Source organism: Pelecanus crispus, chromosome Z, assembly GCF_030463565.1.
Source record: "Pelecanus crispus isolate bPelCri1 chromosome Z, bPelCri1.pri, whole genome shotgun sequence".
Lineage (NCBI taxonomy): Eukaryota > Metazoa > Chordata > Aves > Pelecaniformes > Pelecanidae > Pelecanus > Pelecanus crispus.
The window spans coordinates 27,647,872-27,660,882 of record NC_134676.1 but is presented as its reverse complement, the minus strand read 5'-3'; the positions used below and the strand labels follow the sequence as shown (position 1 = coordinate 27,660,882).

Genomic DNA, 13,011 nt, shown 5'->3' with positions numbered 1-13,011 from the left:
TTATACAAACTCTGCTGTCGCAAACCAGCTTCACAATCATTTGTCCCACAAACCAGGATGTCTGCCATCTCCCGCCCTCAGATCATTTTTATCTCTCTCCCCATCTTCTCTTCCTGGCATCAAGCTCTTTACCTCACAGCAACACTCTGCCTGTTAGAGCAGCTGACTCCTTTCCTTTTCCTTCTCCCCAAGCATACCTGCAAGGAAACCTGTAATGCACCCACATCAGCCTCTGATTGCTGGTGAAGACAGCACAGGGCCTTTCTCTCTCTAAGTCCTGGCAGTGCCCTGAGCAGTCCTCGGTGCTGCCGTGTCATTGCTGCATTCCCAGATTGCGGGTGAGACACAAGGTGGGAGGCAAAGAAGAGCCATCCTCTTCTCCCTCAACCACAGCCCAGCTGTTGGTGCTCTCTGCCCTTCATTTTCACATTGAGAAAATTAAGGTTTTACATCCAATATCAGGATAACCTGAGTCACATCCAAGAGTTCGTTCGTTTGCTTTTTTCCTCTGGGGACTGAGTGGTTGCTTCTGAGCAGCCCTGACTATGCTGAAGGTCTGGGACAAGGTTAGTTTTTGGTCTACCCACCTCCAAATATTTCAGATATTTCACACCCTTCTGCTTTCTCTTCCCAGGAGTTTACCAGTTATAAATAGCAGGTGGATACCAGGGAATCAGAGCACAAATTTATGTTTTCAGGGTTGTACTTAAAGGGTTGGGGGGAATTACATAGCATTTGTCAAATGCGAAGTAGCATAGTCAAGCCAAGAATAAAGATTTTGTAATAACAAAAGACAAAAGTGACATTCACTCTTCCTCACCTGCCTCCTTAATCTGCTTTCAGGTTATTAACATAATTAATGCTGCCCAGGAAAACAGCCCCATCACAGTAGCAGAGGCCTTGGACAGAGTTCTGGAAATCCTGCGGACAACAGAACTTTACTCCCCTCAGCTAGGTACCAAAGATGAAGATCCTCACACAAGTGATCTTGTTGGAGGTTTGATGACTGTGAGTAAAATTAGTAAAGATGAAATTACTGCTACCAGTGTCCTATATCACAGTTCAGTATTCTGCTGTGCTAAAATTTCACAGGCAGTAGGAAGGGGACTCATAATTCATCACCATTTCACTTAAGTATTTTGGCCTCTCTAGTAACAGTAGGCACCAAGATGTAGTAAGATAAGGCCATGTCTCAGTCCATTGGGTGTGTTCATCCTCATACATAAGTGAACCCAGTTGCCACTAGAAACTATATCATCCAATCTAATTTGTCTCAAGCAGATGCTTTTTAGAAACCCTAGAAGTTTAGATGGGATTAGAGGGATTGCTCTACAACTGGTCCAGTGTAAGAGAGAGGTTACTTTAATCAGGTTCTGGCTTTGATCCTATAACAGCAACAACAGAGTATGCCAGAGACATACTGCCTAGGTTTCATCATGGTTTACCTCATTTTTTGACTTACACTGAACTAACCCTTGTCAAAATAATATAAAGAAAATGAAAAATAAATGATAGTGGTTAATTTGAATGACAAAATCCTTCAGGTGCCAATGAAAGTGTGAAGGAGGGCAATACACTCTATAGTTAATAACACCATTTCTGGAGATCTCATACTAGTGTTCCTTGGATCCTTTCATGTCTCTTTTGAAAGACCTTAAAACAAGGATGGTTCTTGTAGTGCTACAATAGGAGCAGTGCTTTTAGTACACAGGAATAGTACCTAAAGAGAAAGTGCATGTAGTGTTTTTGCAATTAATGATGCATGGATACTCTGCCTAAAACTTACGATAAACTTGCTTTTTCAGGATGGTTTGAGAAGACTGTCAGGAAATGAGTATGTGTTTTCTAAGAGTAAGCCACCATTTTAAACTTCCCTTTGCACATGGGACTTCTTTTGTAGATGCTAGTGACACAGAGCTCCAAGCTAACTTGCAGTGGGATGTATGTCTTTGGAAATGGTTGCCTAAGTGACTGCAGAACAAGTGCTAGACTGCCTCCATTTTGGAGTTGAAGCAGGTTCAAATAATTAAAATAATATGTTTCAAAATATAGAAAGTCAGATTAGGAAAAAACTAAATTGTCACTCAAAGAAATGTTCACTGATCTTTTTGGTTTATGTCCAAATCATCTGTAATAATATAAACCATATATATTATAGGCTTTTACAGAATTTTTCATGTAAAGAAAAGAGTGTTTTTCCTTGAAAAAGAGTTGATTTCTAAATATAATTCTGCATGTTGAGGGAAAAAATAATCCAGAAATGTTGTAATTCCCAAATTCCATTTCAACAGATACGAACCTGAGCCATAGTCACCTGTCAGTGCCAAACACCATCAATGATGTTCCACCCTGTATTGCACAGCTCCTGGATAATGAGGAAAGCTGGGACTTCAATATTTTTGAGTTGGAGGCTGTTACAAATAAAAGGTACTGGACTCCTTTCCCTGGGTGCCGCAGAAAGGTTGTTGAGGAGCTGTAGCAGAAAGTGTTTTGCTCTGGAAAAACTGAAGCAAGACACAGTAAATCTGTGAGAGCTGCCTTTTTTTGTGTGTGTGTGTGTGTATTGTTACCATTTGTCCCATTTGACAAGCCAGGCATGGCCAAGATGCATGCACAGGCCATGGAAAGCCCTGTGCAGACTGTTGTCTTCCTTGACAGCACCTACAGCCCTCCAGGATTATTTTCCATTCAACTTTTACCTTGTTTGACTCCCATCCACTCTATCCAGGTGACACTGTTTGGCACAGTCCAGTGTTGTTACATGCTGGATGTCCACAGATGCCCCTTTTTCCTGCTGATGTGCAAATGGTCATGCTGGAAGAAGCAAGCCTCTCCACTCCCTCACCTAAATCACCCTATGATTAAGGAAGCTCTGAGGCAACTGTGGCTTTTGATTATAGGGATAAAAAACTGGGATGGAGGATAAACCAGTGACAGGATCAAGAGCCTGAGATTTTAAAGCTTATAATGAAAGAAGACTCCAGGAGTTTTGAGGTCATGCAGACCACAAAAGTAAGCAAGTCATCCACAGAGAAAAGTGATTTTCATTCCAAGATGCAAAGAATTGCAGAGACTATCAGGTCTCTTGTACTGTGATTGAAGAAATGGCCATTTGGGGGATCTGCATTTGCCTGGTTTTAATTTGCAGATGTTGGCTTTTGGTTATGCCTTTCTCAGCTCAGAAGCCCTGAGGAATCTTGCAGGAATGAAAGATGTGACTGATAGATAGGACCCTGTCACAGGCAACACAGAGTAAATGACAACCCAGAGTGGATTTGGATTTAAGAACCAACAAGATTAGAGATTTTACCCTACTTACTATTTCACACACAGGCTCATCACTGTCTTCCCCAGCATTACGTTCACCAAACCTCAAATTCCCTCTGAAAGACCACTGCTGGTAGGATTCAGGACATGCCACTTCTGTTTAGTCCAGCCCATACCACTTGAAGCAAGAAAGTAGCAGGCTTCTTCTGCTTTAGAGTTCAGAAGTTCAATTTTAGACATTAACACACACACACACGCACACACACACACAGAGTTATCTGCTGCCTGTTAGCATTTGGAATTCAAGGGAGGAGACATTCACCAATGGCAGACTTCTGCCTCAGCTCTAGAAAGTGATCCAGTCCTCCTAAAGCTAGAAGAGTTCATATGAAATAGTAACCTGATGCTAAGAACTGCTCTGAGGAGCAACAATATACTTTGCATATTGTCAACTTCAAATAGTCAGGAAGTAGAAATCTGGACCCCCTGAAGTCACAGGATTATTTGAAAGAGTAAACATTTGACTTTTTTTGTCTTAGGGCTTTTTAGCCTTTGGGATGTGCCCACGTCATGTTCAAAGTCCACTTTTCCTCCTCAGAAAAAAATGCATTTTTTATTGGTTGACAGATACTAAAAACACCGAAGACCTGAGCTTTTAAGATTTTTTTCTGAAGCCACAAGAATTGGTGAAACTCTAGTGGAACTGCACCATTTCTACAAAACATATTAAAATAATGTCTGAAAGGATGTAGATGTAATAATTTGTAACCTTGGCCAGGCTTTTCAGAGGTAATAGATGTGCAATTTAAAAATGCTTAACATTTCCCCCCCACCTTTTATTGTTAAGGTCTTGTTGGTTTCTTTGTCAAAACCATTGCTCTTTAGAATATCAGAAGTTCCTATTTTACAGCAGGACCTTTTTCTTCTATTATTTTTCAGGCCATTAGTGTATTTGGGCTTGAAAGTTTTTGCCCGGTTTGGAGTCTGTGAGTTTTTAAACTGTTCGGAAGCAACACTGCGAGCATGGCTGCAGGTGATTGAAGCCAACTACCACGCCTCCAACTCATACCACAACTCCACACATGCTGCAGATGTCCTGCATGCTACTGCCTTCTTTCTTGGGAAGGAGAGAGTTAAGGTATAACCACCACCCAGGAGTCCTCTGGGCTAGGATTTCGGTGTGTTTACCACTTTATGTGTGTCATTCAAAAGTCAGATGTTTACTTAAATAATGGTCCTGGCTTCATAAAGTCACTCTGCCCTTGAAGTCTTTTCCTGTGATGCCTGGAGGCCCACACAGTTTCTCCAAAGTCTGTTTATATGAGTAAGGAATTTACATTTTTAAGTAGCAACAATGGGGGAGTGGGGGGAGGAACCTGGCTTTTTTCTATTTCTTTGTAACGGGCTGTTAGTAACAGCTCTTAACAAAGCTTTGCAAAAGCTTTGGAGAGGGAGGTGCTGGTCTCTTCTCCCTGGGATCCAGTGATAGGATACGTGGGAATGGCTCAAAGCTGCACCAGGGGAGGTTTAGACTGGACATCAGGAAGCATTTCTTTACTGAGAGGGTGGTCAAACACTGGAACGGGCTTCCTAGAGAGGTGCCCCAAGCCTGTCAGTGTTTAAGAGGCATTTGGACAATGCCCCTTGATAACATGCTTTAACTTTTGGTCAGCCCTGAAGTGGTCAGGCAGTTGGACTAGACGATCATTGTAGGCCCCTTCCAAGTGAAATATTCTGTCCTATCCTAGCCTATCCTACTCTAAAACACAAGCGGTGTAGGAGCAGAGTCAGTACAGGGGCATTCAGGAAAGCACACAAACTGGAAGGACACCACTAGAGACACCATCCACCATTAGAGGATTTAATGCAAAGGTCTGCTTAGGTGACAGCACAGTAAAAAACTTCATTAAGGAAAGAGGGTTTGGGTAAGGGCGGGAGGGCGAGTTTTGGAGTAGGTAACCTGTGGGCACAGTGAGTGCAAAACAATTGCAAGGAGGTAGAATCCCTGCACTGAAGCTTACATTTGCATATTTGTGGGTACCTGAAAATGATCAGAAATTATTTACTGTAATCTTTGTGCCACATCGTGATTTTTCTCTCTTCCTGTAGGGAAGTCTTGACCATTTAGATGAGGTGGCTGCATTAATAGCTGCCACCATTCATGACATAGACCACCCTGGACGGACCAACTCTTTCCTGTGCAATGCGGGCAGTGAATTAGCTGTCCTTTACAATGACACAGCTGTATTAGAGAGTCATCACACAGCACTGGCATTTCAGCTTACAACTAAAGACAGCAAATGCAACATTTTCAAGAATATTGATAGGTGGGTCCGCTGGAGAAGGGGAGTGTGCATGTGTGGGTTGCTTGTTTGGAGATTTTAGTATGGGGCAGGTTAAAAGCCTATCTTCTAAACCAGAAAATATAATTTGAATAGAGACATTAATATTTAACCTCTTCCAGAATCCTATGTAAACATGATTTTCAAAAAGGTTTTAGTTTTCCCCACCTGACCTCCAATTTGTATTTTGTAGAAGCATATAAAGGTGTGTGATCATCTTTTACGGATTACATTGGCATGGTCTAGCTGGCAGCCTCAAGGTTGCATCTTGACCTGCTGCCTTTTCATTGCAGGAGTCTGGAAATATCTTTTTTGGGCCATGTGTTTCCACCCAAGCAGCCAGATGCTGCATGCTGTGCCTGCACATGGCCCCATGCTTGCCAGCACTGCTGTATTCACATGGGACAGAAAGGGATGGTAGCAGAGGGAGCTGAAGCTCTGGGAGAGTTGGAGGGACCCTGCTGCTGGACATGCACGTAGCCTGGGAGTTTCCCATTGCATCAGCCTAGCTTTTGCAGGGACAGGGTGAGAGAGAAAGGGATCTGAAAGGGAAAGGGCCTGATCCCAAACAAGTAATGAATTTGTCTACTCCCCATAGCACTGTTGGTTTCTGAAAAACCTGAGGTTTGAGTTCCAAGCTAAAATACAGTGAGATGGAAATGTGTTGGTGCCATTCCTGGAGAAGTTGTCTTCATGTTACAGCATGACAAAATTGAGTCATAAATTTTTAATGCTTTCAGGGGATTGGTTTTCATTAGATAAAAATAACAGACAAAAAGGCAATATAGGAAATCAGAGCTGGAGGAACCCAGAGGGGCATGATCTAGTCCATTCCTGTAACCCTAGACTGTTCATAACTCTCAAGGTGCTGAGTCATGTGGATGAGCCCCCAAGCAGTGTTTTGCAGTGCTGTCTGGGCAGGAATGAGAAAATGACGGAGCTCTGTCTGGCAGGCTTTTGAGCAGGAACTATTTTTCTTTCCTAGAAATCACTACCGGACATTGCGCCAGGCCATTATTGATATGGTTTTGGCAACAGAGATGACGAAGCACTTTGAGCACGTGAACAAATTTGTGAACAGCATCAACAAGCCAATGGCATCTGAGGAGACCAGCTCACACGTAAGTGCTTCCAGGACTTGATGCCTTTGGACATTCCAGTGAAGTTCTTCCAAGATAACGTCAAGTATCATTTTCATTCACATTGTATTAATTTGCACAGTGGTAATGCCCAAAACACACAATTGCATTTGTGACCTCACACCTCAAAATGTGAAAAAATACTTTTATTTTCTTGTCTTCTATGTCCAGCTCTGCCCTTAGCCTATTTAAACACTTCATTTTATAAACATTGGTTTCAAAGCCATCTGGTGTTCACAAAGCATGCAGGTGGGTGCTTTTGTACATGCAAAATTCTGTGCATGAAGCCACGTCAGCATTTGTGCCTACAGTCCTGCCTCCAAACACTGGGATTTGCCCAAGCCTGGCATTGTAACTGAGGAGCCTGCCCTTATGGTTTTCTGTCCGTGTGATCTGGATCCTTCAAGTCATGAGGAGTAACTCCATTGCTTCCTGAGACCTCACCACCCCATCCCCATTCCTGATTGTACCAAGAGGTGTCTGGGCTTTTATTCCTCTCAGTTATACACCCTAATGCTCCATCACCAGCCAGGGTGTATTTCATAAAATGCCTCCAAGTTCCCCAGCCCAGGACCCTCTTTACCTTCTTTTGTTGCCTTTGAGGTAGAGTGCTCAGTGACTGACAGGGTTCTAAAAGGGCAGTGTTACTCACCTAAGCAAAGACCATCTTATAACAGCTTAGTGAAAATAGTGCTTTGTTAGAAACATTGAAAAAATCAGACTAAATTGAAGGTCAGTGATATTAAAAACAAATAAAAGTAGCTTCTGTCAGTTCTCCATAACTGGACTTTTTGCACTGTTGACTGTTATAGGTGCAGAGAACAGTCAGGGCCAGTGGGGTTTATGACTTTAAGGACAGCATTACATCAGTTGAACTGTCCTGCTTCTAGGTACCGCTGAACTCCGTTCTCCCAACAGTTTGAGCTGGAAATCACAAATGCTGCTGAACTTCACTAGCTCTGTGGACACTTTGCACTGTACTCCCCAGCACTTCCAAGCTCTGGAGGGCTCACTGGATGTGGCACGGGGTCTGAGTTAGCCTGATCATCTTCAGTGCCAGAAGTTCCACAGCACAGGGGGACGTGGTTTGGGCAGTGCTGAGGGCCCCTATCACTGTTTCTGCACTGCGCTCCCAGCGCATTGCCTGGTGCTGTGTTTCATGGGTTTGCCCTCATGGCACAGGCTTAGCCAGGACAGTGGGCATCCCACTTTAAATCACAGCTGAGAGGAAAGGAAGGTCCACATCAGTGGGTGGCGTGGAATTACTGGCTGCCGGATTTCTCTGTACTTACATGTGGACCAGATAGCAGCTTGCTCCACCATTTTCTAAAAAAACCCCTCTGAGCTGTCACTGGGAATGTGGCTTCTCCCAGTGCTTCATTTCTCCTTCTGACAGCTTAAGTGTGTTTCTCAAATGTTTCCTCCATCTCCACCCTTTTAAAATCTCTTTAGTTTTCTGGCATCCCCACATTGGCCTGTAGGATTTAGATTCACAAGGCTCACTGAAACCATGGTGTTTCCAAGCTCTGGATACACTTCTGGGAATCTCCCTTTTATCCCATGAATCCATTTGTTCCAGCACTTCCTAAAGACCCTTTAAATGCTCTCCATTCATTCTACTGCAATCAGCTTTTGTAACCTATAGAAAAGATTTTCTTTGACTCACTCCCCTTTATCTTACCCATTTATAGCAGAGGCTCTTTTAAAATGTACAAGAGTTGGAGAGCAATAAAAGTGGAGCACAGAACCACCTGTATTACAGATTTGGGGCTTTCCCAGTATTAGGTTGTTCTGTTCCATATTGTTAACAGTGGCTCTTCCTATTTTTGATCTTGAACAGCAGTTAAGGAGCAGGGTTAATCTGGCAGCTCTTTCCTGGGCTACCCATGCTGAAAAAAATTAACTGCTAAACATAAAGTTATAAGATTAATGCCTGAATTGGCAAGAGTCACTACAAAATATCTCCCCATAAACCACAAAGACATTAATTTAGTCATGGTGGTAAAAAGTATTTATGTTCAGTTTTTGACTCAAGAGCTGAATTTAGCAGTGAAGAGAGGCCATAATTACACAAATATATTATTTTGAGAATAGTGTTAATGCCATGGTGAGCTGAGGTGGAGGCTTTTTATTACTCAATAAGGAATATAATATACCTCTGCCCTTCTAAATTGTTCAAGACCCAGAAGACGATGCCACAGCAGACTTGTAAAAACTACTCTGTCCCCTCTGCCCGCTCTCCAGAGCAGTCAATAAGCAGTTCAGTGTTTTACTGCCTAGCAAACAGACTTTCTGCAGTCAGTGTGCCTGCCACTCCTGTATTTTCCTACTGTTAATCTCATAGATCATCTGAGACTTCAGTCTAGCTGGTAACTAAGACCAAAAAGTATTCCAGGCAGAGGGTTCAAAATCTGGCACAAAGAAGGCAGTTTTATTCGCAAACATACTGGAACTGAATGGCACAGACCTGCTTTTCTGCCTGCAAAAGAAACAGTCAGTTGTGCAGGTAGGTTCACCCCCTGCTCCCCACGCCTGCCTGTTTTCTCACCTAGGAATGAAAACCAAACTCTAGAAACTCACCTAAATGAAGCTGTCCCCTACCATCACCACCCCCAGATTTAAACACTCAGCAGTGAGGATGGTTTATCGGCTTGCAGTTGGTGGATGCATCCCCTATCCTGGTCCTGTTCCAAGAGGGCAAGACCAGGAGGCAGAGAAGGGTAACTCACCCTAGCTGATAAAAAGCCTGTGACTCCTTTATTTCACAACCTTTGCTGTTAATTCTGAGAATCTTCACAACTGTCATATGTAATGGGGCTAACATTAGTTTCTGAGCAAGGCTGCAGTTCTCAGACATCACTTTCTCCTCCAAATTCCTGGTGCTCTGCGTGAAGTAAGAAGGTGTCAGGCTGGGTGCCCTCTTACTGCCTAAGTGCAATAAAGCTGATAATGATGCCCTCGCTCCTGCTAGCAGGGGTGCTGGCCACCAGTCCCTGTCACCAACTCTCTTTTACAGAGCGAAGGCAGCGACTGTGAATGTACAGGCAATATAAAGAATTTTTCAGATAACCAGACACTGATCAAGCGCATGATGATTAAATGTGCGGATGTAGCAAATCCATGTCGCCCTCTAGAGCTATGTATTGAATGGGCAGGGAGGATTTCAGAGGAGTATTTTGCACAGGTATGTATATTTTTATAATTTGACTATTATGTTATGTAAGAAAGTGCATGTCGGCTGGTCTGCTGTTCCACACGGGGTCTGCCTGGCATCACCATGCGGTCCAGATGTATGCTTTTTGCCCCCAGTCAGAACTGGCCCCTTATTTTCATACAGAAGAATTCACCCCAGTCAAAGCTAGCTAGTTTACTTGCTGTGAAGCTTGCAGTACGGAATGGAAAGGAGATTTTACACTTTCAACTTTCTCTGTCTGGCCAAAACAAAATTATTTGATTAACCTTAGTCAATTTAATTGGCTGAAATTCAAGACTGTCACCATTCTAGCTTCTAGTCCCAATACCTCCCCTGAAGAGAGCATGAAGATCCATGCTTGACAAAGCGCTCAACTGAATCATCAGGCTGGCTCTTTGTCTTCTAAAATGGCACCTGAACTATTGTCACGGTAGGCAGACAATGTGGCAGACATGTGGACCATGTAAATGCTTATCACATGGGATCTCTCCAGACAGAACTGGAAGCTCAACTTCCTTTCCTAGTATTAATTATTTCTAATACAAATGTACCAGCTTCCTGAAAGTTAAACACTCTTCTAGTTCTTTATTTGAACAACTGATAGATTCTTAGCTTTTATTTGCTACTAATGATGTGGAAATCAGCAGCTACAAATGGAGAGACAGAAAAGCAGGCATGCCTACCATCCAAATTCAGATCATACATATGATAGTTATTACTGAAAGAAAATAGTAGTTAGTGCCTGGGACATGTCTGAATTTCATTTTAATCATAGTGAATAAACTTGATCACTTCCTAGGTAAGATCAAGGATTACTTAGGTCATATCTCCCTAGCAGTCAAAGTATCATGAGCTAGCTTTAAATTGCCAATCTTAGGCACTAGCTCACCTGCAGCAATGTGAGTTGCCGAGAACTGTTCTGGTGGTCATTCACCTCATCTGATAATTTTTGGGACTGCTCTGCTGCCAATTCCAGCATTAGGTGCTGTCTATACTACTTAAAATATTTTTTTCTAATTAAATTCTAAGACTATTGAGGTGATTGTCTCCTCCACCATACTGAGTGCAGCAAAACCAGCCCTCTTCCAGTTGTGGACACGGAGTTAAAGGGCATACCCTTACTTCCATTCATCTTATAACCCAGTACAAGCAAAGAAAGTAGCGACAGCAACATCACTCTTACTTAAAAGACAAATGGTTTGAAATAGCCACTAGAGGTGTGGAAAACGGAGAGATCAAACCTGTCTTCTGCTAAAGGACTCCGCAACCCCATTTTCCATTTTTAGCTGGTGTGCCCTAATCACCAGATTAGAGCGTTCTGTCTCACCAGAGCTAAGAGCAATCACAGCACTACAGTAATAGAGTACCTGTGAAAGGGAAGAGGTGTTGATTTCAGTCCCTGTTCCAGATGAAATAAAGCATATGAAACCAAGGCAGTTCACCTCAGAAGTTCTAAGGTTTGCCTCAAATCTCCTACTGCAATTCATCTAATCCCCTGGCCTTTGCTACTCCAGCATGCAAACCAGCAAAGCTCTAGGGGCTAACTGGAGTTTTGTTTCTTTAGACTGATGAAGAGAAGAGACAGGGACTGCCTGTTGTAATGCCAGTATTTGATAGAAACACCTGCAGCATCCCCAAGTCTCAAATTTCCTTCATTGATTATTTTATAACAGATATGTTCGATGCATGGGATGGTAAGTACTTCTGCTTTTTTCTTCCTTGCTCTGAAGCAGAGATTTCTACAAACTAAAACGAATAATCTCAAGCTGGCCTTAAGTCCATTTTTTTCCAGGGGCAGTACCCGTATATAAGTAGTACAGCATAGGATCTAAGCCATGATGCTGCTGAAGCCAGTTTCACTGCACACAACACCAGCTTTACGAAAATTGAGCGCTTACCAGACAATCTATGTAAAGAAGGAAAGCATAATGGCTTAAAACTAAGCTTTTTCTCACCTAGGTCTTTTCTTCCTTTAGCAATATATTTCTTCTGAGCAGCAGAAGCTAAGACCACAGTGGTTGTATGTTAGCATAATTTAGTAAAGTCATCATGCATTAAGAAAGGGATTTGCTTGAATGAGAAACAGACTTAAAAAAACTTTCCCCTTTTAGCATTAGCTTACAGCTGAAGGAACAAAAGGAGTAGGAGAATGCCAATTTCAGAGAAGGCTGGGCTGTTCTTCTGCCTGTGCTGTATACATAGTACAACTGTTCCTCCTGTTCATTTCAGCATTTGCACATCTGCCTGTTTTGATGCAACACTTGGCTAATAACTACAAACACTGGAAAACACTGGATGAGTTAAAGTGCAGGAGTCTCAGGCTCCCATCAGAAAACAACAACTGACACTAAGGCAAGAAAAACAGACCTCTTGATCTACCAGTTTCACTGTGAATCACTTACTGACTTGGCTCCAAGAGGGATGGTGTTTCCTTTCCAGTGAAATTAAGACTGCGTGGCAAGAAGGAAATATTTTATTCATCACTTCTAAGCTTCTCCGAATCCTACAGGAAAATGTTTTCAAAAAGGCTACATAATCCCCAGATGAGTAAGTGCTCTTTGGAACTAACATTTTGTGGCAGAAAATGTACTTCTGAAACTAATTTCTAATACTGAATATGCGTTTGTCAAATCCTGTAATTGATACAGCTGTATTCACTAACACTTCACACAACTGTTTCTCAGAGGGGTAATCTAGTCACCAGTAGAGTAAGAATAGGCTGACAAGTAAGCATAAAAACTTCCCACTTATCTAGCATAAGTTTTCTCCAATTCTATTGGTGTTCTTCAGCTCTCTGAACCATAGTTCTAAAGAGAAGATGCACAGTAGAGCAAGTGAATGTCGATAAATTGGCTACAGTAAAAACCAAACTCTGCACCATTTAAATCAACCTTCTTATTATTACAGAGACTCTCTCTCAGAGACCACCTGTTCTCTCTTCTTTCTTTTCCATATAAAATCTCGGTAGGAGTTAAATTCCCTTAAAATTGGTCATATAATGGAGGAAAATAAGCATGTTCTGTATAATTGGTGCCATCCACATATTTCTCTGCCATCTTACAAGATGTTA

General features: G+C 42.4%; 1 protein-coding gene across 10 annotated transcripts in view; it reads left to right on the top strand.

Moving 5' to 3' along the window:
• PDE8B (phosphodiesterase 8B) overlaps nucleotides 1-12,453 on the top strand; it is an 82,797-nt gene extending 70,344 nt beyond the window's left edge. For 9 of the 10 annotated variants that reach the window (XM_075725790.1, XM_075725794.1, XM_075725799.1 and 6 more), the window contains 9 exons: nucleotides 844-1,008; nucleotides 1,806-1,851; nucleotides 2,292-2,427; nucleotides 4,207-4,405; nucleotides 5,377-5,594; nucleotides 6,595-6,730; nucleotides 9,765-9,932; nucleotides 11,506-11,635; nucleotides 12,171-12,453. In XM_075725790.1, the coding sequence (XP_075581905.1) occupies nucleotides 844-1,008; nucleotides 1,806-1,851; nucleotides 2,292-2,427; nucleotides 4,207-4,405; nucleotides 5,377-5,594; nucleotides 6,595-6,730; nucleotides 9,765-9,932; nucleotides 11,506-11,635; nucleotides 12,171-12,286 (1,314 nt within the window). In that variant the 3' untranslated portion in view covers nucleotides 12,287-12,453. The remainder of the gene's footprint in view (nucleotides 1-843; nucleotides 1,009-1,805; nucleotides 1,852-2,291; nucleotides 2,428-4,206; nucleotides 4,406-5,376; nucleotides 5,595-6,594; nucleotides 6,731-9,764; nucleotides 9,933-11,505; nucleotides 11,636-12,170) is intronic. The other variant, XM_075725797.1, reaches the window with a different exon arrangement.
• Nucleotides 12,454-13,011: the final 558 nt, after the last annotated feature.